The following is a 24,864-nucleotide window of genomic DNA, read 5'->3' as shown; positions in this document are numbered from 1 at the left end:
TCTTTCCCCGTAAAACTGAAACGTTACATTTCAAACGGCAGAGAATAAAAAAGTACAGTATAAAGTAGAATATTTAATAAACGGAAACGACACCTGCGAATATATCCTGTCGTTTGCCAGCGACGGAGAATATTTTTTTAATCAAAATAAACAAAAGTTGCAGTTTGTTATATAGCTACTTTCTCTAAAAACGTCAGCTTTCAATTTAGCGTGGCTATATGTAGTTAGAAGTAACTAGTAGCTGCATGTTTGCTGTCGGGTATGCTATGAAATGCATGCATTTGTTTACGCCTCCGACATTCCTTTCAAAACCACTTCCCTTCCTTACAGTGAGACCCTGCAGCTGAGATATCATTTGAGAGAAGCATGAGAACAATAACAAACTTTTCACACTCGTAGCTATCATATGATTATAAAACAAAATTATACAGTATTGCAAATCACTAAGATTCGTGTAACAGTAATCACAAGCCATTTGAATGAGTGCCACAAAATAAATAAATACATTTGAGTGATTGCTAGCTGTGTCAGAGCTGGCATTTCAAGTTATAGATCAGGGCATGTGGTAGTTATTCGCTTAATAAGCATCTGTATTAAACATTTCCACTTAAATGTGTGACGTTTAAATGTGTAAATAAATGCTAAACGGACGACTGAATGACCGAACAACAGTTTCCTGATGTGATAACGTTTGTTTTTGCGTCCTCTACAGTTCATATCATTCCTCTGCAGCTGCTTGTCTTGCAACGTGAGGTGTTGTTGGTTAATCGATTAACTTTTTGGGAACTTTGGGACGATCTTGGTGTTTCTAAATCGAGCATTCATGATTTAACATCGCAGTTAATGAATAATTTACGGTTGCTTATTTTAATGTTGTGTGCATTATCTTAGATGTAAGCGCCAGGTCGTGTTTGCGTACGTGTTTTTGTTGGTTTACAATAGCATCGACTGTCTGTATAAAACTAAGATTCTTCAGAGCTCACTTTTATTGTGAAGGTGAAAGTGAAATATGTCTTCTAAGATTCTTCTGACTAATCTACGAACGACTGCAAGCTTCTGCAAAACACATAATTTTCTGCAGAGACCCTGGAGTCCTTTCATAGCTTCTCAACAGAGTTGGTAAGAGATCGTAAAAAAAACATGCATGTTTTATGATTTATTTGGCTGAAGTTGTCAAACATAAGTCAAATTGCTTTTTAAAGATTTGTTTTTGGAATTGTGTCTTCATATTTTTGGAAACTCGAAAATAACTCGGACTTAAGATGGTTTGCAAATCAGTTGTAGTTTTGTAGTGTTTCCATTAACCCTTTAACGGACACTACAGAGAAACAGATAGGGGAAAAAATATACTTAAAAAAAAAGTACAATTAATGATTCTGCTGCTCTTTCCTACCCCTAAACCTACTCTTCACACAAAACTTTATGCATTTTTAGTTTTTGATTCTGTTTTGCTCATGGGGACCAAAAATGTCCCCACAAGAACAAAATTTACTTATATTTCTATACTTGAGGGGACATTATTAATACACATACACACATATTGAACCAGCATAAAATGGTTGGCTGATTTAAGACTGTTCTTTTGGGCATCAAATCAACATATTAGTGGTTTCTCTTAAGATGATGTGAAATTGTGAGCTTAAGTTACTTCTTTCCATGTTTATATGAGTTTTTTTTGCATGATTTATGCAGAATAAATTGTATTTATGTGTGTGCTAATTTCAACTGTGCTGCTGTATTACCTTCAAATCACAAATCAACAGTCATGTTGATCACCAATAAGACCATCTTGCGTCTCTAAAATGGGAAATAGCACAGCTGATATCCCTTACTCCATCTTTTGTTATCATAAACATTAGTGTTGCAATGATGTTTTTTATCTTTTGACTTGCTTTCAGAATGAACTTCACAAGACCAAAACAAAAAAACTACTTCCTTTTTACTTCCTTCCAGTTTACAGAAGTCACTTCAGTACTTAGTCTACATACAAAAGATTAAAAAAACAAATACATTCTCGACATCTCATGCACACTTTTTGCTCCTCTTTTTTTAGTGCTATTCATGTGGATAGCCCACCCAGCATCCCAACCCTGACTACCAGTTATGCCCATGGCATCTCTTCCCATTCGCTGCTGTCTAGTACTGTGGACCAGTGTCTCAAACACACAGTGGAGCGCTACCCTGACCGTGAAGCTGTGGTTTTTATGCAAGATGGAATGCGCAAGACGTTTGCGCAGTTCTACCAAGACGTGAGTGATTTTGCATCTGATTTTTCTACAAAGGACTGGTTAGAGAAGTGAATCCTGGAAGACTGAAGGTACTGGCCACAGTGCTTCCATTTGATATCCCTCGTCGGAGAAAGGAAAAACACATGTCAAAAGTGCACTGTGTTGAATGAGAGATCTTGGCCAAATTCTAAAATAATTCCAAAAATATCTAAACATTCCTAAGCAGCTGTTTATTAATCAGACCTAAATACATTTAAACAACCGAGTCCATGTGAAATCCAGTACTGGCAGAAACATAGTGTTAAATACATAGTTAAATACATACATAGTGTTAAATAGTGTAGCAATACATACCCATACTCCACTGTATTTGTTTGTGTAGAGGGTGTTCTGTTAAATATGTACATGAAGAATGAAAACCTCTGGATTAATCACTGACATGATTTACCATGAAGTGGTCAAATGTTATTTGTGGTTATCCATGATCTTTCTTAAACATTAAATAAGTATCAAGGGGATTGTTATTAGCATATGCAACACTAAATCTGAGTTGTTGTTTTTTTTCTAAATTGACTGGTATGATCTACCTGGCACAGATAAGTGCTTCACGTGTGGCTTCTCTCTCACATAATGCAGTAGGTTAAAGTGTATCAATGTGACAAGAAGTTAAACATTTACAGATGAGCAATAATGTATTACAAAGCATGAACATTTAAAGCAAACCAGTTCCATTCAACATGTATCCAATGTGAAATATATTATTATTATTTTTTTTTTTTGTAGTGCAGAGTTTTTATTTACTTTTCTGAGTCCAAAAGAACATATTAGCAAATTACATTACATTACTGTACACCACACACTTGTTTGTTTATTTTAAACCAGAATGACTATTTATATTTGGTAACATCAAATTTCCATCCAAATCTTATTCAATTCAAGTTTATTTGTATATCGCTTTTTACAATACAAATCGTTACAAAGCAACTTTACAGAAAATTATGTTTCTACAATATTTAGTAGTAGCTAGTAGTTTGTGCACGTTTGACAGGATTTTAGAAAAATAATAATAATAATACAAGACGTAGTCAGCTAGACGATGAACTATCAATATTATTAATTAATAGTAATTATATGATGCAGTCACACATGTAGCAATAATTGTTAGTTCTGTTTGTTGATTCAAGGTTAGGATCATCTGGGGTCCTCTGAGGGTCAGCATCATCTCTTCTCAGGTGTTCTGGATCCAGACTGGAGCTTGTGTAAATCCTAGTTACAAAACATAGAAACAAAATAGAGACATCATTAGCATAGCTGCTGATCCAACAAAGTAAAATTAGTTTAACCCAAGCTAAAGAATAAAAATGCAGATGCAACTACACTCACAATTTAAGAGATACATTATTCGAATGCTTGGCGAAAGACATGCGTTTTTAATCTAGATTTAAACAGAGAGAGTGTGTCTGAACCCCGAACATTATCAGGAAGGCTATTCCAGAGTTTGGGAGCCAAATGTGAAAAAGCTCTACCTCCTTTAGTGGACTTTGCTATCCTAGGAACTACCAAAAGTCCAGCGTTTTGTGACCTTAGGGTGCGTGATGGGTTGTAGCGTGGTAGAAGGCTAGTTAGGTACGCAGGAGCTAAACCATTTAGGGCCTTATAGGTAAGTAATGATAATTTGTAACTGATACGGAACTTAATAGGTAGCCAGTGCAGAGACTGTAAAATTGGGGTAATATGATCATATTTTCTTGACCTGGTAAGGACTCTAGCTGCTGCATTTTGGACTACCTGTAGCTTGTTTATTGATGAAGCAGGACAACCACCTAGAAGTGCATTACAATAGTCCAGTCTAGAGGTCATGAATGCATGAACTAGCTTTTCTGCATCAGAAACAGATAACATGTTTCGTAGCTTGGCAATGTAAGCTTATCTGAATATTTTGTCCTTCCAAATGTTTAAGCAATCCATATCATGCTCCTTTATACAAGGTGTAAAAATCTGTTGTAAAAGATATTTATGTTTATTCATTCACACACACAGATGCTTTTATCCAAATGAGGAACATTATAAGCAATGTTATAAGTTATAAGAGCCAATGATACATTGCATTGTACAATGTCAAGAAATTGTCAAGGTCTGATAATATTGATTTTATAAAGTGCAATTCTGCAAGATTTGTTTGACAGCCTTTCACCTTATGTTTAACTAGATTAACCTTTATGAACCTGATTCCATGATTCTTTTTTTTAATTTGTGATGTATTAATATTAAATTATGTATCTATTCCTCATTTAATAAAAATTTGCTGTATTAGCTAAAAATCCACCTTACATTTGAGTGTCTTCAGGGCCGGTGTAAAACTGTGTATTTTGATCTTAGGTGGAACAGACTGCTGCAGGTCTGCTTGCTGTTGGACTGAAGAGGGGCGATCGCTTGGGGATGTGGGGACCGAACCTCTATGAGTGGATACTTATGCAGTTTGCCACAGCCAAGGCAGGGATCATTCTGGTGAGTGTTTTTGACTGATATTTGTGACCCTGGACCAAGAAACCAGTCATAAGTGTACATTTAAAAAAAATATTTCCATTTAATGTGTGGTTTGTTAGGATAGGACAATATTTGGCAGAGATGCAGCTATTTGAAAATCTGGAATCAGAGGGTGCAAAAAAAAAAAAAAATCTAAATATTGAGAAAATCACCTTTAAAGTTGTCCAAATGAAGTTCTTAGCAATGCATATTACTAACCAAAAATGAAAATTTAATACATTTACAGTAGGAAATTTACAAAATATCTTCATGGAACATGATCTTTACTTAATATCCTAAAGATTTTTGGCATAAAAGAAAAATCTGTAATTTTGACCCATACATTGTATTTTTGGCTATCGCTTCAAGTATATCATAGCGACTTAAGATTGGTTTTGTGGTCAGGGTTCACATTTGGTTTGTTTGAGTATCAACAGCTGGTCTCTAACCTGTTCAAGTTTATTATGATTTTACAGGTTTCAGTGAACCCGGCTTATCAATTGCAAGAGGCAGAATTTGCTCTCAGAAAGGCAAGTTAATGTTTATACATGCAGAAAAGAACAACAAACAGCTGATTGTCCAAAACTGCTGGACTGTTTAGGGTTTATTTTCACAAAACAGGGTTTGTTCTATATGAAAGTTTGATTACTGTTAATTGCTAATTGTGAGATATAAACTCACATTTATGAGAAAAACAGTTGCAGTTCTGGTGAATAGTCGCAGTTCTGAAAAATAAAGTGTGAGATATAAAGGCATGATTACATTTCTTCTCTGGAGCATAAACTAGCTTTTATAGCTTTTAGCCATGTTTACTCCAAAAGCAACCATGTTTCCTGCCTTTATGGCCTTAGTTTTTTACTCATCCTCAAACCATTCTAGTTGTATATGACTTTCTTCTTTCTGACGAATACAATCAGAGATTACAAACAGAATGCAAATGTCCTGCCTCTTCCAAGCTTTATGTCAATGAATGGTGGTCAAGATTTTGAAGTAAAAAAAAGTGCACCCATCCATCAAAAAAAGTACTTCACACGGCTCCAGGGGGTTAATAAACACCTTATGAAGTAAATTTATATGTTTGTGTAAGAAATACGTTATGTAAAATACATAATGTTTTTTAACGTTTTTTCTAACGTTTAGTTTTGAAGCCCAAAAAAGTGCATCCATCCATCATAAAAAGTACTTCACACAGTCACAGGGGTTTAATAAATGCCATATTAAGCTAAGTGAAACATTTGTGTAAGAATAATATCCATATTCAAAACTTTATAAACCATAATCTCGAGCTTCCGCTGTCGTATGCACATTTACGAAAGTGGTGGTCCAGTGGATGACATATAGGATGTAGGCATAGCATAAGCTGTGGTGAGAATATGCTAGTCTCGTGAGAACTACGTTTTTTACATAAAGTATTTCTTACACAAACGTATCGATTCATTTCAGAAGACCATTATTAACCCCCTTGAGCCGAGTGGAGTCATTTTTTTTATGGATGGATGCACTTTATTTTACTTCAAATCTTGACCACCATTCATGGACATAATAAAGCTTGGAAGAGCCAGGATATTTTTAAATATAACTCTTTATTGTATTTTATCTGAAATAAGAAAGTCATATAGTCCTAGGATGACTTGATTGTAAATAATAAATCATGGGGTTATTTTTCCATTTTTAGGTGAACTATCCCTTTAATGCTTCTTTTAGGTGCAGTGCAATGCAGTCGTTTGTCCAACGCAATTCAAGACCCAAAAGTACTGTGACATGTTAAGGCAGCTTTGTCCGGAGATGGAGATGGCCTCTCCTGGAAGAATCAAGAGTTCAAGGTAGAGGTCATGTCATAAAAGGATGGTGTACATAATCAGTATTGAGGTCCAGAATGTTACTGGGTTGTAATTTTATTTTCAGACTACCAGACCTAAGCACTGTGATCGTAACTGACAGTCAGCAGCCAGGAGCTTTTCATTTGAAAGATGTGATGCAGGCAGGAAGCAGCCAACACCTACAACAACTACAAGACCTCCAGAAGATCCTCAATTGTGATGATCCCATAAACATTCAGTTTACTTCGGTATTTTGCTTATTTTTAGACTGTATATTTATATTTACATTAATGCTGAAGTGTGTGATTTCCACACCACTTGCATCACTAGATGAAATAGCAAAAATGTTCAGTTTAGCTCAAACACTCACTCCTGTGGAAGCCTATCATAAAAAAGCTATCAGAATTGTGAGATATAAAAAAAATCGAATTTCTTGAAATTTTGAGTTTATAACTCGCAGTTCTGGGAATACAACTCACAATTACCTTTTTCATTTACAATTCAGACTTTTATCAGTATTGCAAGTTTATCTCCCAACCGTGAGAAAAAAATTATGAATTACGGGATTAAAAAATTGCAATTACATTTTTTTACATGACAGAAACAAGCTTCCATACACTCCCTATTCTACTGGTCAGTAAAAAAATATAGTGGTGCTCTAAACTCACACCATTGGTTGGTCTGATGTTGCTGTGTTAGGTTGTTAGGGACAAATAAATCAATGTTTATACAACAGCATTTACAATGTAGAGAAATTAGCCAATAAATTACTTACTAAGAGTAGAATGTACATAAAATCCTTTTTTTCCCCTTTTTTAAGCATTAAAAAAATTACACACTTTAGCTTTAAGACTTGAAACACATCCTAGAGATATGAATCAGTAAATGCTAAATAAATCATTTAGTTCTGATCTTTATTATTTTAAGGGAACAACTGGAAAGCCCAAAGGAGCAACTCTGTCTCATCACAACATTGTGAACAATGCTTATTTCATCGGCATTCGCACAGGCTACCACTGGAGGGTGGGTACATATGATCAAAAACAATGAAAATTCAGTGAAAAGGCAGTTTGTTGAACACTTGCAAAAATACTTGGCATACTGATTTTGCAGAAAATCTTTTGTTCTCCATAAATCTCCATGCATTTTCTTTTAGTGCACATGCAGTATGCGTAATGTTTGACATTATTCTCCTTGTAGAAGAATGTGCGAATCTGTTTGCCGGTGCCCATGTATCACTGTTTTGGCTCGGTGGGTGGTGGTCTGGTCATGGCTGTACATGGCACCACAGTGGTTTTCCCATCCACTGGGTATGACGGACACGCCAACCTGGTGGCAATAGAGAAAGAGAAGTATGTGGTTATTCATTTCATAAAATCAATGCATTTTTTTTTTACTTAAACAAGGAATTATGTATTGTGAAAGAGTTGCACATCTTTCCTTTGCGATAGAAGATCATGCTAAATCCTTCAAAGATAATTTGGTGCTGCTTATCTCAGCCAAAGTACATTTAAGTTGTTGTAAATAAAAGACACAGGGACATATAAAGAGGACAGTCATGTTGAATTTAGGTAAGGATCAAAGGTCATGTAGTGAACGTCATGCATAACTGGAAAAACATCTGAACTGTATTTATTTAATGCAACTGGCACAAAATTCACTGTTTCCCCAGGTGTACATTTGTGTACGGCACCCCAACTATGTATATTGACATGCTTAGTCAGCCTGACCTGGCCCAGATTGATTTGTCATCAATTGAGGGTGGTAAGTCGGTCAAAACCTTTGTAACATCTATTGCTTAATGGAGCTTCTGATAGATTACATACATGAAATGTCCTTCTGCTAAGGTCCATTGTTTTGTGTCTGTCAGGTATTGCTGCCGGGTCTCCTTGTCCACCTGAGGTCATCCGTAAGGTCATCAACATCATGGGTATTAAGGAAATGCTGGTAAGAAGTTATTCATAATAAAAAAGGGATTTGTAAAGATCCTTTGTTATGAATCAAGATGATTATAATTTTGTGTATACTGCATGCCAGTATCACTAGAGGGAGACAGAGAATTAATATTAAAGTCACTCACATGTAATACGTAAAAAGGTGTGTGCCTTCTTTTGATTCGCTATCCATTCTTGCATTAAATTTTCCCCTTATATTTTAATAAAAATGGCTTGGGATTTGTTTAAAATATACATTACTGTTGAAAAGTTTGGGGTCGGTTTGTCTTTGAAAGAAGTCTCTTGCTCTCTGAGGCTGTTTTCATTTAATCAAATATAAAGTAAAACCGTAATATCTCTCCCATTTATTCCTGTGATGGTAGAGCTAAGTTTTCAGCAGCTATTACTCTAGTCTTAATTGTCACGTTATCCTTCAGAAATCATTCTAATTAAAAGATTCATATTTATTGTTATTAGGGTTGAAAATATTCAGGTGTGCTGCTTAATTTTTTTTTTTTTTTGTGGATGTTCTGAAACATTCCATGATTCCGGATTCTTTAATGAATAAAAAGTTCAAATCAGAAAGTTCAAAACAGCATTTATTTAAAATAGAATGACTCTAAACAATATAGAACTGTACTGTCACCTTTTCATGCATCCTTGCTGAATAAATTAGGTTCATGAAAAAAATATTTTTGATTCCAATCTTATGAATGGTATTGTATAAATTAAAATGTATGTGTCATTTATTCAATCTCATTTCGTTTCAAACGAAGCTGCTTTCCACCATAAAACAAAGCTGTACAGCTCCAAAAAGAACCATACATATAATAAATATTATTTGCACTATAACTAAAGTCTTTTAAAGCCATAATACCTTTGTATGAGGAGCAAACTAAAATTCAGTAACAGAATACAATCATACCCTAAAATAGTTTGCTTCATAAAAAAGAGAGCATCTTGGAAATTCTGTTACTAATTAATCATTTTGTTTTCCACAAAAGAAAAAAGTCATACAGGTTTTGAGTAAATGATGACAGAATTTTCATTTTTGATGAACTATACCTTTAAGATCCAGGTATGGAGAAGGTAGCAGGATCTGAACAACTATCTATTATTTCTATTGTTTTTTAAAGAATATATTGCACAATTTTAGTGCATCCAGTTTTCATTCTCTTAAGAAACCATTGCTATAGTGGTGCTTTAAATGTCTTTTATTGAGCATGAGTATATCACAGTAACAAAATGATAACATTAGACTGGAGAACCTCCATTTGTCTCAATTTTTTTCATTTTACCTGCTCTTAGCAAATCCTCTTCTTCTGGCACTGCCATGACTTGTCATTTCTTGATTTTGATTGGTCAGGCGTAGCATTCTTAATGGCTAATTTGTATATTTGGCAACCAATCCTGATCATCCTGTCTGGATTTATTGTGTGATAATGACTAGCTGTGTTATTCCTTACATAGTCTTTACGAGTCTTTACATGTTTTCCTGGACAGTGTTGCGTTTGACTTTGGTGAGAGATGTAAAAAAGAGGTCAGGTCATGTCACATGTTGAATATGTCGGCCTCAGTCACTGTCAAGGTTTGTTATGTTTGCAAAGCCTGGGAAAATCTTATCAGAACGTTTGGAGATGTTAAAGCTAAGGATGAACTCAAAATGTTAAAAGAGGATCCTCATGAAAAGCTCTGTGGTGATCATAACTCTTTGGTTATATGATTTTAAGTGCTTCTAACCCTCATAATGGGAGTATGTCGTGGAAGACCATAACATTAGAATCAGAAGAATAGACAAGATTCATTCTACAGTGGCCATTTGGTTTGATTTACTCAAAAAGGGTTAAAAAAAATTACCTGTGCTCATTTATACTTCAGTAGGGCACTGCTGAGTCGTAAATGCTAATCAATGCAAATCTATTCTACCAATTCTCATGTAATGGAGAAGAGTACTCATGTTAGTATTCCTGATTTGTACTGTGGTGTAGAAACTAGTTCTGTGATAGTTCTGGATTTATCACCAGGTTGTTTGAGTTATCATATAAAATACCATAAGAGTTTGAGATGTACTTCCTTTGCTGTGTACATGTTTGTGAAACCTCTCTTTGCAAACTCACACAGTTGCTCCATCAAGGCTCCTTCAAGATGTCTGTGAACACATATTTATGCTATTCATGTTATTTAGAATAAATCAAGTCCGCGCATCTATATGTCACACAAAAAAAATGAGTGAAAGAGGAAATGGACAGTCCCAATGTAGCAGTCTGCATCGCTTTTCTTTTCTGCACATTGAAATCCCGACACCTGGACAGGCCTCTTCTCCTTGTCCTCCTGCGGGAACATACAAATAAGACGGCCCCGCTCAGTTTTGGACATCTGATGGTCTGCACATAGTGCCAAAGCCAAAATGGACATGCACAAAAAGACCAGGAGGAACAAGAAGGATAGGTTGGAAAAACACAGCAGACAGTACTTTACCACAAGGCAGTGGCCCAAACCCATATCCTGACCACAATTATAGTATTAGCATTCACTCTGTCATGCTGGTAGAGGTAAAAAAAACTCAGGGGTTAGCATTAGACTAACATTAGATTCTCTGTGCAAATATGCAACTTTAATTTCTCACAGAAGTTACTGGAAGGTAATGTTTTTGAATGAATTGATTATTTGATTATATAAACCATTTAACAGAAAAGTTGAATACCTAATGTTAAATAATGTTATTACGGCCATCAATGACTAAATCTGTAACTTGGGACCAGGTTTCTTCACTCCCAGATCAATGAGATTACCTGTGCTTAAAACAATTCATAACTATTTACCAGATCTTATCACATCCACAGTTTATCACGTCTCTGGTCTCCTGATGAAAGGGTCTTTTATAGAGATTATGGGAGAGCAGTGGTGTCTTGCTCCGTGCACCACAGAGAGCCCTTGAGACTTGTTATTTACCCATTTTCTTCTTAATTTATTTACATTTGCAAATCATGTGGAAAGAGAGTGTTCATACTGAGGACTGTGATTAATGTCTCATTTTTATGATCATAGCTGGAACTTTAATCCTGTGGTCACATTTACTAGACCTCTGTGGACCACATAAACCTTTTAGGAGTCTGGATATTAAAATTCTGTTTAGGGTGTGAGCCTCAGACCTGGAGGACTTGGTTGTTTTCTAATGTTATAACCAGGATAGCTTGTTATAATTTTGTAATTTGACTGCTGGTCTCTGGTTTAACTAACAAAAATCCTTGGTCAACTTTGACTTCGATCTTATAATTAATAATTAATAATTAATAAAAATTGTATTAATAGTTTAAAAATAATTTCCCTCTCGGTTTCACAGACAAGCCTTCAGCCTAGTCACAGACTAAAATATAAGTCTCGAGCTGTTTCAACTGATGGAATCATGCACTGACTGATCTTAAAATATACCTTCTTTGTTTTGTCTCAAGATGCACATGTAATGTTTTTTTCTAATGCACATTTATAAAAATTACTTAGATGTCCTAATTGAACTATGTCCTGTGAAACCAGGCCATTATGTTTTCAACCTTTTGGTCTAGTCTCCCTTGTCCAAGATAATATTCTAAAGCTGACGTACCTCTGCTACTATTGTTGTTTAAAAAAATATGGTGACAGTTTAATGTTAAACATTTTTATTTGAAGTGTTGTTTTATTATTATTATTGTTAATATAGAATCATTTAAATAATTGTATTCCTTATTTGCAAGTAATGGCCTTCCTGTAGCTCAAACAGTAATGTGTGACACTAGTGAAACAAGTGTTTTTATTAAAAACACAAGTGTTCGATTCACAGAGAAAGCAAGAACTGATAAAATGTGTACCTTGATTGCAATGTAAGCCGCTTTGGATAAAAGCCAAATGCCGTCTAATAGGTCCTGGCCCCCTGTTATGAACTACACTACTAAGGACTTTAAGGTAGCCTTTTATATTTAATGTCATTTGTAATGTTTTCACCTTTTCGTTTGCATTTAGGTTCTAAATTCACGAGAGTTGAATTAACAGTGCTGCTCACCATCTCAAAGCCGTGCTCCCTTCCTGGCCCTCTTCGACTTTGCCTTGCAGCGACTGAAAGCAGTGCTGTCTCTTATTTGCTTTCCTTTCTGGCTTCCAGGAGAAGCGCAAACTGCATCAGGGTGATGGCGACTGGTGTCCATCCATCTATACAAGCAAATCCAAGCATTCATAGTTAATGCCGGCTATTTGCAAATCATTTTTTTACTTAAATAGTTGTACTTATTTCAGAGTGAAACTAGATATTCAGCAAGATAAAGTATATGAGGCGGGACATTTTTGGATATTGATGAATTGATGAATTTCTTTTTAAAACTTAAATACAGTTTAAAATCATATTTTGTAGTCTCTTACTTTCTGAGGTTTGCTAACTGGCAGGTGCAGCTCCAGGGGTTGTTAAACAGAGTGACGTTCTGGAGGGTACTGAACTCAAGGCTGTTCGGCAGTGATTTTAGCTTGTTGTTCTCAAGGTGCAGAGTTTTGAGAGCTGTCACTCCCTCAAAGGCAGCACTGGAGAACTAGACATGTAGAAAGAACAGATATACAGTTGTTTACCATATAAACAGTCAATAGCATGCTATAACTCACTGCTTTGTAGAATATCCATACAGTTAGCATTCAAAGTCACTCTTAATATCTAAAGGAGACTTGTGGAAGCTGGACTGAGGGCTTTTATTCCACATGAAAGGCCTCTATCATGCTTTCCTATGTGCCAGGGCTTATGTAAACGTGTCTGCACCTTCCTTCCAGCCCTCCATCAAACTTCATAAGCGCATGCAAGACTGCTAAAAACATCACCCAGGTGTTAGATGTACTGGTCTGCATGGTGTCTGCTTTATAGGAAGACCACGGTTGAGGGTCTAAAGCGTACACACAGTGTGTGTGGGTGTGTTATGTAATGTAGAAAAGAGGAACTTATTGAAGGGACGTTTTGGAAATTTCCACTCTGAAGGCAAGAGACGTGGAGAGTTTGGTAATTTGAGGCGATGCAGGATGGAGCGATTCCAGCATGGAAGGGTTGTTTTCACTTTTTCTGTCTGTCCACTCCTCCATCGACCTGCTCTTCTGCCAGAAATGCCTGAATTGGGTTGAATTGTCCATTCAGGTGAGGCAACTACAGCCTAAAATACTTTTCTTCATGGGCCACGAAAGACCCTGTCACTATTTACCCGTCTGCTAACCCTTGCTGAACTGTTTACATGGTGCACCAATAATAGGAAAAAACTTGGGTCTCAAAATAACATTTTTCAAGCAAATAGACCCTAAAAATATCCACACGTGAGGGGAGAGTGGTTATTTTTTCCCTTTCCTATCATACAAAAAACACTGACCAACTGCATGGTGCCGATGCTTGTTGATCTGTTTTTACACACCTTTGTATATAAATAATTTAAGAAATAATTTAAACTAATTAATAACCATTTATATTATTTGTGATAAATTTGATTTGGGGAAGTCGTGGCCCAATGGTAAGAGAGTCGGACTCCCAATCGAAAGGTTGTGAGTTCGAGTCCCAGACCGGCAGGAATTGTGGGTGGGGGGAGTGCATGTACAGTTCTCTCTCCACCTTCAATACCACGACTTAGGTGCCCTTGAGCAAGGCATCGAACCCCCAACTGCTCCCCGGGCGCCGCAGCATAAATGGCTGCCCACTGCTCCGGGTGTGTGCTCACAGTGTGTGTGTGTGTGTTCACTGCTCTGTGTGTGTGCATTTCGGATGGGTTAAATGCAGAGCACAAATTCTGAGTATGGGTCACCATACTTGGCTGAATGTCACTTCACTTTATTATATAAAATCTAGTTTTATAGATATTTATTTATAATGTATATGTGTATATATATATGTATATGTGTGTGTGTGTGTGTGTATGTGTGTGTGTATATATACAGTACAGACCAAAAGTTTGGAAACATTACTATTTTTAATGTTTTTAAAAGAAGATGCTTCTGCTCATCAAGTCTGCATTTATTTGATCAAAAATACAGAAAAAACAGTAATATTGTGAAATATTATTACAACTTAAAATAATTTATTTTACATTTATTATTTATTTCTGTGATGCAAAGCTGAATTTTTAGGATCATTATCACATGATCCTTTAGAAATCATTCTAATATGATGATTCATTATCAAAGTTGGAAACAGTTCTGCTGCTTAATATTTTTTCAGAACATGTGATACTTTTTAGGATACTTTGGTGAATAAAAAGTAAAAAAAAAAAAAAAAAAAACTATGTTTTTAAAATATAAATATTTTGTAATAACAATATACACTACTGGTCAGTAATTTGGGGTCAGTAATTTTTTTTTTCTTTTTTTTTTTTTTTAAATAAAATCAATACTTTTATTCAGCAAGGATGTGTTAAATTGATAAAAAGTGATAGTAAAGAAAATATATTATTAGAATATATATTATTAGAATTGTTTTTTTTATTTTGAATAAGTGCAGTTCTTTTTAACCTTTTATTCATCAAATATATTAGACAGCAGAACTGTTTCCAACACTCGTAATAAATCAGAATATTAGAATGATTTCTAAATGATCATGTGATAGACTGGATGTTACATGTGACACTGAAGGCTGGAGTAATGATGCTGAAAATTCAGCTTTGCATCACAGGAATCAAGTATTTTTTTTAAGGTATATTCAAATAGAAAACTATTATTTTAAGTTGTAATAATATTTCAAAATATTACTGTTTTTTCTGTATTTTTGATCAAATAAATGCAGGCTTGATGAGCAGAAGAAACTTCTTTCAAAAACATTAAAAATAGTAATGTTTCCAAACTTTTGGTCTGTAATGTATATATGTATATATTTAATTTGTGTATATGTATAACTGCAAAGTGTATAATAACATTTAAAATGTACATTGCATTTGTTGCATTTGAGTACAAATTTTAACTTTTTGACTGTTAAGGTCAGATCAAAGACAAGGAAAAGATAAATGTATCTCTTAAACACTTTCTTATAACCATATAATGTTCCAGAGGAAAATTTCTTGCTGAAATAACACATATGCATCCTGACACAAAGCACATGTAACCCTTTTAAGGTCTGAAAGTGTGACAGGAATGGATCAGGAGGATCTGATTGAAAGAAAACCGGTGAAAGTCTCCAGCACAGGTCTTTCTTGCTGGACTACATTTTACTTCGATGGTGTTGCAGTTCGTTAGCATGGCCAACTCTGATGGGATGTTAAGCTAAGCTTCCCAAAAACCACATACAAACATGCATTTATTTAGCCTCAACTTTGGAGACCAGCATTATGCGGAAAACATTAATTTGGTTCACAGTCAGCATCTTGATTCTCATGATTTATACATTTAAAGCGTTTAATCTCGTAGTTTCACAGACTTACCTTCTCCAGGCTCATGTCATTTAGATAGAGCTTCTCCATATAACGGCCAAAACTGCGGAAAGCATGGTCAGGCATGAGGCTGAGAGGGTTTTTGGACAAGTTGAGTTCCTCCACGACACGCAGCTTGCTCATAGCCACGAGAGGGTAGGTGGACAGCTTGTTACGGTCCAGAGTTAGAATGGCCAGGTTCTCCACTTCATCAAAAGAACCAGGCTGTATGGAGCTCAACTCATTGCCACTCAAATAAAGCCATCGGAGATCACTAGCACCTGTGAAAGTACCAGGCTGCAGCTCTCGAAGCTTGTTGTTGTTGAGCTGCAGGATAAACAGGTTGATCATGGGAGAAAAGATGCCTTTCGGAACGCCCGTGATTTGGTTACCGTCCAAGAAGAGATAGGTCAGTTCGGTCAGGTCCTCAAAAGCGCCTGGTTTGATGTTTGTGATCTCATTGTTAGACAAGTAGAGGTAGATGAGCTTCTTCAGTCCTTTGAAAGCCTGGCTGGAGATCTCTCGGATCTGACAGTGCTGCAGGTGGAGGGAAATGAGCCCCTTCATCTCGCTGAAGCCCCCGGTTGGGAGATTTCCCAGGTTGTTGTGCTGAAGGTTTAGAAGACGAGTGGCCTCGGATATGTGGGGGATTTTCTTCAGCCCAACGTTGTCACAGATAACATGTTGCAGGTCCCCATGGCAGTTGCACTGGCTTGGGCATTGAGTTGGTGCACCAAAAACAAAGGGGATGCAAACCTGTAGACACACTAGCACCAGTAGGAAGCTGAAAATGTACATCATAATGCTATGTTGATCAGTCCACTCTTTTATGCTGTTGGTCTTCTTTCGCCTTTACTCCAGCAGGAACATATACAGACAGCAGAAGTGGTCCGCACAACCTCAGAGTAAAGAGAGGGAGTGTGTGAGAGTGCAGAGAGAGAGGGCTAGAGGTGAGCTTGAGAGAGAGGGTGCGTGTGAGTCAGAGGAAAGGAGAGAAGAAAACTGAATGCATGAGTGTTTATAATAGTTTCTTAGTGTTTATAATAGTTGTGCTCTGAAAATTACATTGCCATTGCAGATTCTGCAAGATATTTGTTATAAATAAGCTTAAGATGTATTTAAAATAAATTTCAAATATTTATGTTTATAATACAGCCATTACAGAAGCTGCAAGATATTTATTAAAAGTATATTTTATTTATTTTGCGCTTGAAAAAAAAAAAAAATATATATATATATATATATATTTATATCCTGCGTGTTTTGCTTCCCACGTGTTCCATGATGCAGTTTTCCCACATTTTTATTTATGTTTATTTATCTCAGTTGTTTCTAATCTTCCACTTGTCAAGTCCTTTGTATTTAAAGTGTTTCCCATTCCTAGATTCTTTGGCCGGTATTGAATGTCATCTTTCTCACTATGTGTGTATTTCCGGTGGGCTGGACTCAGGATCGGTTTCCTTGGATGTTTATTAAAGTCTGTTTGTTTTAAATATTCTCCACATCTCCTTGTTCCTCGCTCTAACACAGTAGCGTTACGTGACAGAACACTGGATCAAAACAGTAAGCAGCACCACCTCTCCCCGTGTTTGTTTTCTGATTTTGAAAAGTCTTTTGTTTTCCCATTTTTTTTCCTCCGCGGCCTTGGAAACCACTGCCCTAGCTCGTGGGGATCACCCCTTTGTTTAGTATGCCAGGGAGTTCTGCAGGCTGTTTTGGTCCAAAGTCAATTCTTAAGTCCGCCGGCCATTCACAAGTCAAGTCTGCCTGCTGCAGCATTCTCAAGCCCATTGGCCGTTCTGAAGTCAAGTCTGCCACCCGTTCCTGATTCCAGCCCACCGGTCACGGCATTCTCAAGTCTGTCGGCCGTTCCCAAGTCAGGTCCACCGGCCGTCTCGATTCAAGCCCACCGATCTCTTCAGTGTTGGCTCCAGCCCCTGAGTCCGCTCCAGTGTCACCAGTGTCAGCTCCAGCCCCAGAGCTCGCTCCAGTGTCACCAGTGTCAGCTCCAGCCCCAGAGCTCGCTCCAGTGTCACCAGTGTCAGCTCCAGCCCCAGAGCTCGCTCCAGTGTCAGCTCCAGCCCCAGAGCTCGCTCCAGTGTCACCAGTGTCAGCTCCAGCCCCAGAGCTCGCTCCAGTGTCACCAGTGTCAGCTCCAGCCCCAGAGCTCGCTCCAGTGTCACCAGTGTCAGCTCCAGCCCCAGAGCTCGCTCCAGTGTCACCAGTGTCAGCTCCAGCCCCAGAGCTCGCTCCAGTGTCAGCTCCAGCCCCAGAGCTCGCTCCAGTGTCAGCTCCAACCCCAGAGCTCGCTCCAGTGTCAGCTCCAGCCCCAGAGCTCGCTCCAGTGTCACCAGTGTCAGCTCCAGCCCCAGAGCTCGCTCCAGTGTCACCAGTGTCAGCTCCAGCCCCAGAGCTCGCTCCAGTGTCAGCTCCAACCCCAGAGCTCGCTCCAGTGTCACCAGTGTCAGCTCCAGCCCCAGAGCTCGCTCCAGTGTCACCAGTGTCAGCTCCAGCCCCAGAGCTCGCTCCAGTGTCAGCTCCAACCCCAGAGCTCGCTCCAGTGTCAGCTCCAGCCCCAGAGCTCGCTCCAGTGTCAGCTCCAGCCCCAGAGCTCGCTCCAGTGTCACCAGTGTCAGCTCCAGCCCCAGAGCTCGCTCCAGTGTCACCAGTGTCAGCTCCAGCCCCAGAGCTCGCTCCAGTGTCACCAGTGTCAGCTCCAGCCCCAGAGCTCGCTCCAGTGTCACCAGTGTCAGCTCCAGCCCCAGAGCTCGCTCCAGTGTCACCAGTGTCAGCTCCAGCCCCAGAGCTCGCTCCAGTGTCACCAGTGTCAGCTCCAGCCCCAGAGCTCGCTCCAGTGTCACCAGTGTCAGCTCCAGCCCCAGAGCTCGCTCCAGTGTCAGCTCCAGCCCCAGAGCTCGCTCCAGTGTCAGCTCCAGCCCCAGAGCTCGCTCCAGTGTCACCAGTGTCAGCTCCAGCCCCAGAGCTCGCTCCAGTGTCACCAGTGTCAGCTCCAGCCCCAGAGCTCGCTCCAGTGTCAGCTCCAGCCCCAGAGCTCGCTCCAGTGTCAGCTCCAGCCCCAGAGCTCGCTCCAGTGTCACCAGTGTCAGCTCCAGCCCCAGAGCTCGCTCCAGTGTCAGCTCCAGCCCCAGACTGTTCAAAAAGTTGATATATACCTTTTATTACTGTTTTTTAATACCTCAAGCATCACTGACTGGTTTTAGTCATTTTGATAAAATTTGTCCATTTGACTCATAGACATACTTCTCAAGCCATAAAATCTTTCTCACAATTTAAGTAATTGTTCACTAATAATATTCACTTCTACATGAGATCCCTAGCGATCAGATCATGAAAACAATTTAAAAGTTCTGACTCATACAATTCATTGGGAAATTTAACTTTTCCTATTTCGATGCATTGAAAATCTGCTGCATGAAACATTTTTAATTATACTCGTGATTTTTCATGTTTGACGATTTCCACAAGCCTCATTTAGTGAGACAAAATTTTGATTCAATTTTAAGAATAAATCTTTTTTTTCTTTCTTCCTTAAATACATGACAGGTTCTCAGTTTATATTAGAGTTTAGAGGTCTGAAATGTAATTGTAATTTTATTTTTAGTCTCTCATTTCATAGGCTAGCTCTCATGAGGAGAAGGTGAGACTGTGTGTCGTGCCAGACATTTCCATTGTTTTTAGTCAGCAGAAAGAGGGAAAGGAGCCACTCCCATGTGGCGGGTCGTTTTATAACATATAATCACAGCCAGATGTTTGGCAGGTACCACATCACAATAATGGAAATGGAGGTTTTTCTTTTGTCTGCAGTGGAGCGTTTCATAGAGTGGAGAGGTGCATTCCTCTGCATAAATGTCTCCATTCATTTCAGCTATGTACAGTATTCAATAAAAAAAGGAAAAAAACTTAAAGAAAATGGGGTGCACTATGGAATCCCACATGCTTCAGAAAACTTTTCCACAGTGGTTGGATTGTGTAACAAATGTTTGACCCTTGTTCCTCTTTGGTTCAAAGACCTGACAGACCTCAGATCTGTTTATGAGCACCTCAGCTTCTCTCACGTTAGGCGGAATCTCGTGTTTGCTTAACAAATGTAACAATTCATGGTCAAAGGGGATGTCTTGGTTCTTTCAAGTCAACATTCACACTAGATTGTGCATATACTGCCCAGCAAGTAGTCGCATAAGCTAGATATTGTGGTGAGCAAAGTTTAACACTGAAATCCCAATACTGGTTATTAAAGATGATGCATAGTTTTTTTATTTACTTATTGAGTTCAAAAGCTCATGACTCACTTAAAATGTTCCTCACAAACATTATAAATGTCTGGCACGTCACACAGCTGGCAGCACTCATAATTCAGTTTGGTAAACACTACTTGACATCCTGTGCCGTGATGAGGTTATGTCTCTTTAAGACACTGTGATGTAATGTTTTCAGTGCACATTATCTACTTCGTTTTTTGTAAGATTTGCTTTAGCCTGAAGCGGTACTGTAAAGCAATAACAGCTGGTGTTCCCAGTTCTCAGGTGCGCACCACATACCTCACCTGCCTCCCAGGTCTTGCTCATTCAGCTGATTCAGCTGTCTGCTTGCCATTAGGCTAGTTTGTGGAAAAATGTCAGCAAAAGGCCTTTGGTGTGCAGAAAGAGTTATATAAGCACACTGACTGAAATTTAAACAAGAATTGATGGCATACAAATCAGAGGTTAATTCCACAAACCATAACATATACAGTGGATTCCAAAATCTACAGGGTTTAAAATACGAATATTATTTTTCCATGTAAAGCCAAGACATCTTATGATATTTCAAATTAGACATTTTATATACATTTATTTTTACTTAATTTTATTTTATATTAGTTTATCAGTTCAGTATCATTATATATTCTGCTTATAAAATCAGTAAAAAAAAAATATATATATATATATATATATATATATAATGTAATGTATTCATGTAAAATAATCAGAATTTGTATAAATTATTGATTCAACGTCCTTTATTTGAAATGTAAATAAATTTAACAGAATATAAAACAAATTAATAAAATATAGAAATAAAAATAATACATGATTAAAAAAAGTATGCATATAAAATTGTAAAAATAAATTACTTTAATAAATTTAAGCATTTTCATTAGTTAGTCATATTTATTTTGTTCAATTATCAATTCAACATTTTTTATTATAATGTTTCCTAATTATAATAACAATTTAGTTAAACAATAATAAAGTATTACATTATTTAACAAAATTATTTATGTATAAAAAATTAATTACGTTTTACAAATGTCAAACTGTGTTTACAGCAGTGTTGGTTCTATACATACTCACATGATGTGAACTAGGCACAATGTAAGTTTGAATGTGTATGTGTGCTATCTGGTGAAGATCTTCACTCTCGTTTGGAACAGATTGGGTATGGCACAACCGAAAACAGCCCTGTGACTTTCTGCGGCTTTCCGATTGACAGTGTGGAGCGAAAGACAGAAACTATTGGATGTATTTGCCCCCACACTGAGGTTCATTTACACACAATACTAGATGAAGCTGTCCTGCATGCATATTAAAATCTGTTTTAGCTCACTGAGTGGTTGTTTCTCTGTTAGGCAAAAGTAGTGAACCCTACTACAGGAGTGATCGTGCCTCTGGGTGTTCAGGGGGAGCTAATGATCAGGGGGTACTGTGTGATGCTGGAATACTGGAAAGATGATGAAAAGACCCAGGAGTGCATCACAAAAGACCGCTGGTACAAGACCGGGTAAGTGCATTTGCGTTTTCTCCCTCTCTTACTAGATAGAAACATTATTCAGGATTCATTCCAGACAGTCATGACTCAGTCTGTTCTGTGATCTGGTATAGTGATATTGCCAGCTTGGACGCGTACGGGTACTGCAAAATAGAAGGACGCATAAAGGACTTGATCATCCGAGGAGGAGAAAACATCTACCCTGCTGAAATCGAACAGTTTTTGCATACACACCCTAAAATTCAGGAAGCACAGGTAAACAATGTTAACCAGAGGCATCAGAGAGATCTTTAGCACTTGATAATCCTAATTTCCTATCAGCTGTTTATCTAACGGTTTGATCATTTTCATTAACTGTTCCTTTAACCTCGAGTTTATGTTAAAGAAAGAAAAAATGTCTACAGTACACTGATTTATGGTGCAAATATCGGTAACACTTCAGAATAATGGTCCATTAGTTAATGTTAATTAATTCATTAATTAACATGAACAAACAATGAACAAGACATTTATTACTGTTTTTTCATTTAATTCATCAAATTTATTCATCTTTGTTAATGTTAGTTAATAAAAATACAGTTATTCATCATTAGTTCATGCTAATTCACAGTGGATTAAATAATGTTAACAAGCACAACTTTTGATTTGAATGATGCATTAGTAAATGTTGAAATTAACATCCACTAAGACTAATAAATGCTGCTGAAGGATTGTTCTTGCTTAGATCCTGTTAACTAAAGTAGTTAACTAACATTAACTAATGGACCATTATTCTACAGTGTTACCCAAATATCTAAACGATCTAGATAGATTGGTTTGAGAAGCAAAATTAGATAAATTAATGCTTCTTTTCTGGAAAATGAAGTAAAATGAAAAAAAAAAAAAAATATATATATATACTTTTTTTTTTTTTACACCATTGGCAGGCATTTTTTCTTGTTTTAATCATGAAGTCAATTCTGATGAAATATGTCATTTGGCTTCACATGTAATTGTTTCTTGATTTAAGAATCTTTAGGTATTTAGACTGAAAATGGACAAAATCCAGAGGAAGAGAATCATTTTGCAGTTTAGAAAAGCATGTTGTATCTGTGTTCTCCATACAGGTGGTTGGAGTGAAGGATGAGAGAATGGGGGAGGAAGTTTGTGCTTGTATTAGAATCAAGACTGGTCAGGAATGCACTGCAGAAGAGATCAAGGCCTACTGCAAAGGAAAGGTCAGAATATCTCCTGTTTATGTTTTATGCATCCAGGGTTATTATAGTAAACTAAAACTAAAACCATTAAAAAAAAACCTTTTCCCTTACTATAGAAAAAAGCTTTAACTTTTATTAAGCTTAGCTTATTGTACTAAAATAACTCAAACTAGTGTTGTTTTTCTCAGATTGCCCATTACAAGGTGCCTCGCTATATAACCTTTGTTCAGGGGTATCCTCTGACTATCACAGGCAAGGTAAGTGATATGAGACAATATGAAAGTTGCTGTTAAACAGGTAGTAAAATAATAAAAATAACCAATTCCTTTTGATTCTTTTAGTCCAGAGAAAGTCATGTTCTGTCAGTATTTACAGAATGATCTCTCTTTACTTTGTCACCACTCCTCTCTGCGTCTCTGTGGGTACATCATGTTAAATATGAAGAAAATCTCAAAGTGTTGTTTTCTTGGGTGGATTCACATTAGTCTCTAGACAGAAGAAATTCAAGCAATTTCCGTGTCTGCATGAAACCCACTGAAGTGGTTTCAGACATTCAAGGGCTTCTTTGACACCTTTGCTTTAAGGAGTTGTGGTTTGCTGTCGATAGATTGAACCCTTTAATAACTGTCTCTTTTCTTCATCTCTCTCAGATCCAGAAGCACAAACTGCGCGAACAGGCAGAAAAACTGCTTGGACTGTGATTGCAAAAGCAAGTTACAAGTAACAGTTACAAGCAGGACATCAACTTCGGGACATTACGAGTTACTCAGATATATTGAGATTTCTTTGTTTTACCATCCAGGTTTATAATTAAACGTTATGTTTTTATACAGGGATTGAAATTAACTTTTTCACTTACCAGCAAATTTGGCTACTAAAATTTTACTTCATCGGCTATTCATAACTTCTACTGGCCAAAATAAATAAAAATACAGAAATAAACCAACTTTTTGAGGCTGTCTACACTGGGCGTGACAAAGCAACCGTTTCAAATTATTTTGTGTCAGTACTAGGGATGTGCGATATTGACAAAAAATAACTCAATATTTTCTGGAATTTTATCTATAAAGATAAGACAATATTTTGCTAAGTGTGTTATTGTGCTGATATCTTAAGGACTATCGTGGAAAGATGAAGTTTTTGATATATTTCATAATCTGTGGTCAGTTCACAGCAGTGATAGAAATTAATCTTTTTCCAATACGTTTAAATAGATTTTTACCTTTTATGTGCATTTACCTTTATAAAGCCATTTTTTTCTGAAAGTGTGCATCATCTTTTGAGTCACATTCTTAAATTTATTCACTCAATTATAATAAAAATACATTTAACCTTTAATAAACAAATGAAATCAGTATCAACAAAAGTAATCTTTGCAGAAGTTGCATATGAAGTGGCATTTAGATGTAGGCTATTTAAACATTAATGCAGCTCAGAGGGAAAAGAAATGCTTTAACCTGCAATTACAAATGCATGAATAGTGTTTTGATATTTTAAACATGAAATGTTGAATACTGATATTTGAAATTATTTTGAAAATGAAAACATACTTTAAATGTAAAATTAAAACAATTAAAACCGCCAGTAGGTGGCAGCAACTCATATTAGAGACTTAAAGCAACAACAGCAGATGGAACAGTAACTAAAAAGAAAGTGCATTTGCGCATGCTCGACTTTAAGAGCTACTTCGTGACGTGTACATTGTAACGGTCTACTATGGGAGTACAGCTAATTTGCCGTAGTCACTACTACGTGACAGATTTAAAAGGAGAGTATATTGTGCATGGGAAATCTAGGTTTTTAGACTTATCGGCATTATACAAGACTAAAAACTCTTTTGTAACTCTTTTATCACGCTAATGATAAATGATTGAATGTTTCACCGTCCTCTCAGTTGTAGCTGTTGCTCAGTGATTTTTGCGCTCTTTGGCTACGGCAGTTATCAGTTTACGTCACATCGCCGTTGCCGTTCCATCAGCTGTTGTTGCTTAAAGGCTTACTCCACC

The 24,864-nt window shown here is 37.0% G+C and overlaps 2 protein-coding genes across 2 annotated transcripts; one reads left to right on the top strand and one right to left on the bottom strand.

Annotated features, from left to right (window-relative positions):
• Window positions 1–377: 377 nt before the first annotated feature.
• acsf2 (acyl-CoA synthetase family member 2) lies at window positions 378–24,204 on the top strand. The gene is made up of 16 exons (XM_059532324.1): window positions 378–1,119; window positions 2,054–2,249; window positions 4,608–4,736; window positions 5,231–5,284; window positions 6,459–6,577; window positions 6,660–6,822; window positions 7,502–7,597; window positions 7,775–7,926; window positions 8,247–8,338; window positions 8,445–8,521; window positions 21,328–21,435; window positions 21,523–21,674; window positions 21,776–21,917; window positions 22,769–22,879; window positions 23,047–23,115; window positions 23,509–24,204. The coding sequence occupies exons 1-16, from the start codon at window positions 1,010–1,012 to the stop codon at window positions 23,557–23,559; spliced, it is 1,821 nt and encodes a 606-aa protein (XP_059388307.1). The 5' UTR covers window positions 378–1,009; the 3' UTR covers window positions 23,560–24,204.
• On the bottom strand, window positions 10,233–17,019 carry LOC132121779 (chondroadherin-like). The gene is made up of 4 exons (XM_059531531.1): window positions 15,906–17,019; window positions 12,898–13,061; window positions 12,545–12,690; window positions 10,233–10,839 (listed from the first exon to the last, which is right to left on the bottom strand). Exons 1-3 carry the CDS (start codon window positions 16,692–16,694, stop codon window positions 12,549–12,551), a joined length of 1,095 nt encoding a protein of 364 aa, XP_059387514.1. The 5' UTR covers window positions 16,695–17,019; the 3' UTR covers window positions 10,233–10,839; window positions 12,545–12,548.
• Window positions 24,205–24,864: the final 660 nt, after the last annotated feature.

The sequence above is a fragment of the Carassius carassius genome, chromosome 40, assembly GCF_963082965.1.
Source record: "Carassius carassius chromosome 40, fCarCar2.1, whole genome shotgun sequence".
Lineage (NCBI taxonomy): Eukaryota > Metazoa > Chordata > Actinopteri > Cypriniformes > Cyprinidae > Carassius > Carassius carassius.
This window is presented reverse-complemented; position numbering and strand designations above follow the sequence as displayed.

What these genes read in the sequence shown, in the direction of transcription:
- LOC132121779 (XM_059531531.1), bottom strand. Translation starts at nt 16,694, where the DNA reads ATGATGTACATTTTCAGCTTCCTACTGGTGCTAGTGTGTCTACAGGTT. An exon ending in ATGACATGAGCCTGGAGAAG is followed by an intron (nt 13,062 to 15,905) that starts GTAAGTCTGTGA and finishes CTACATGTCTAG; the next exon opens with TTCTCCAGTGCTGCCTTTGA. An exon ending in CAGTTAGCAAACCTCAGAAA is followed by an intron (nt 12,691 to 12,897) that starts GTAAGAGACTAC and finishes TTGCTTGTATAG; the next exon opens with ATGGATGGACACCAGTCGCC.
- acsf2 (XM_059532324.1), top strand. Translation starts at nt 1,010, where the DNA reads ATGTCTTCTAAGATTCTTCTGACTAATCTACGAACGACTGCAAGCTTC. An exon ending in GTATTTGCCCCCACACTGAG is followed by an intron (nt 21,436 to 21,522) that starts GTTCATTTACAC and finishes TTTCTCTGTTAG; the next exon opens with GCAAAAGTAGTGAACCCTAC. An exon ending in AGGCCTACTGCAAAGGAAAG is followed by an intron (nt 22,880 to 23,046) that starts GTCAGAATATCT and finishes TGTTTTTCTCAG; the next exon opens with ATTGCCCATTACAAGGTGCC.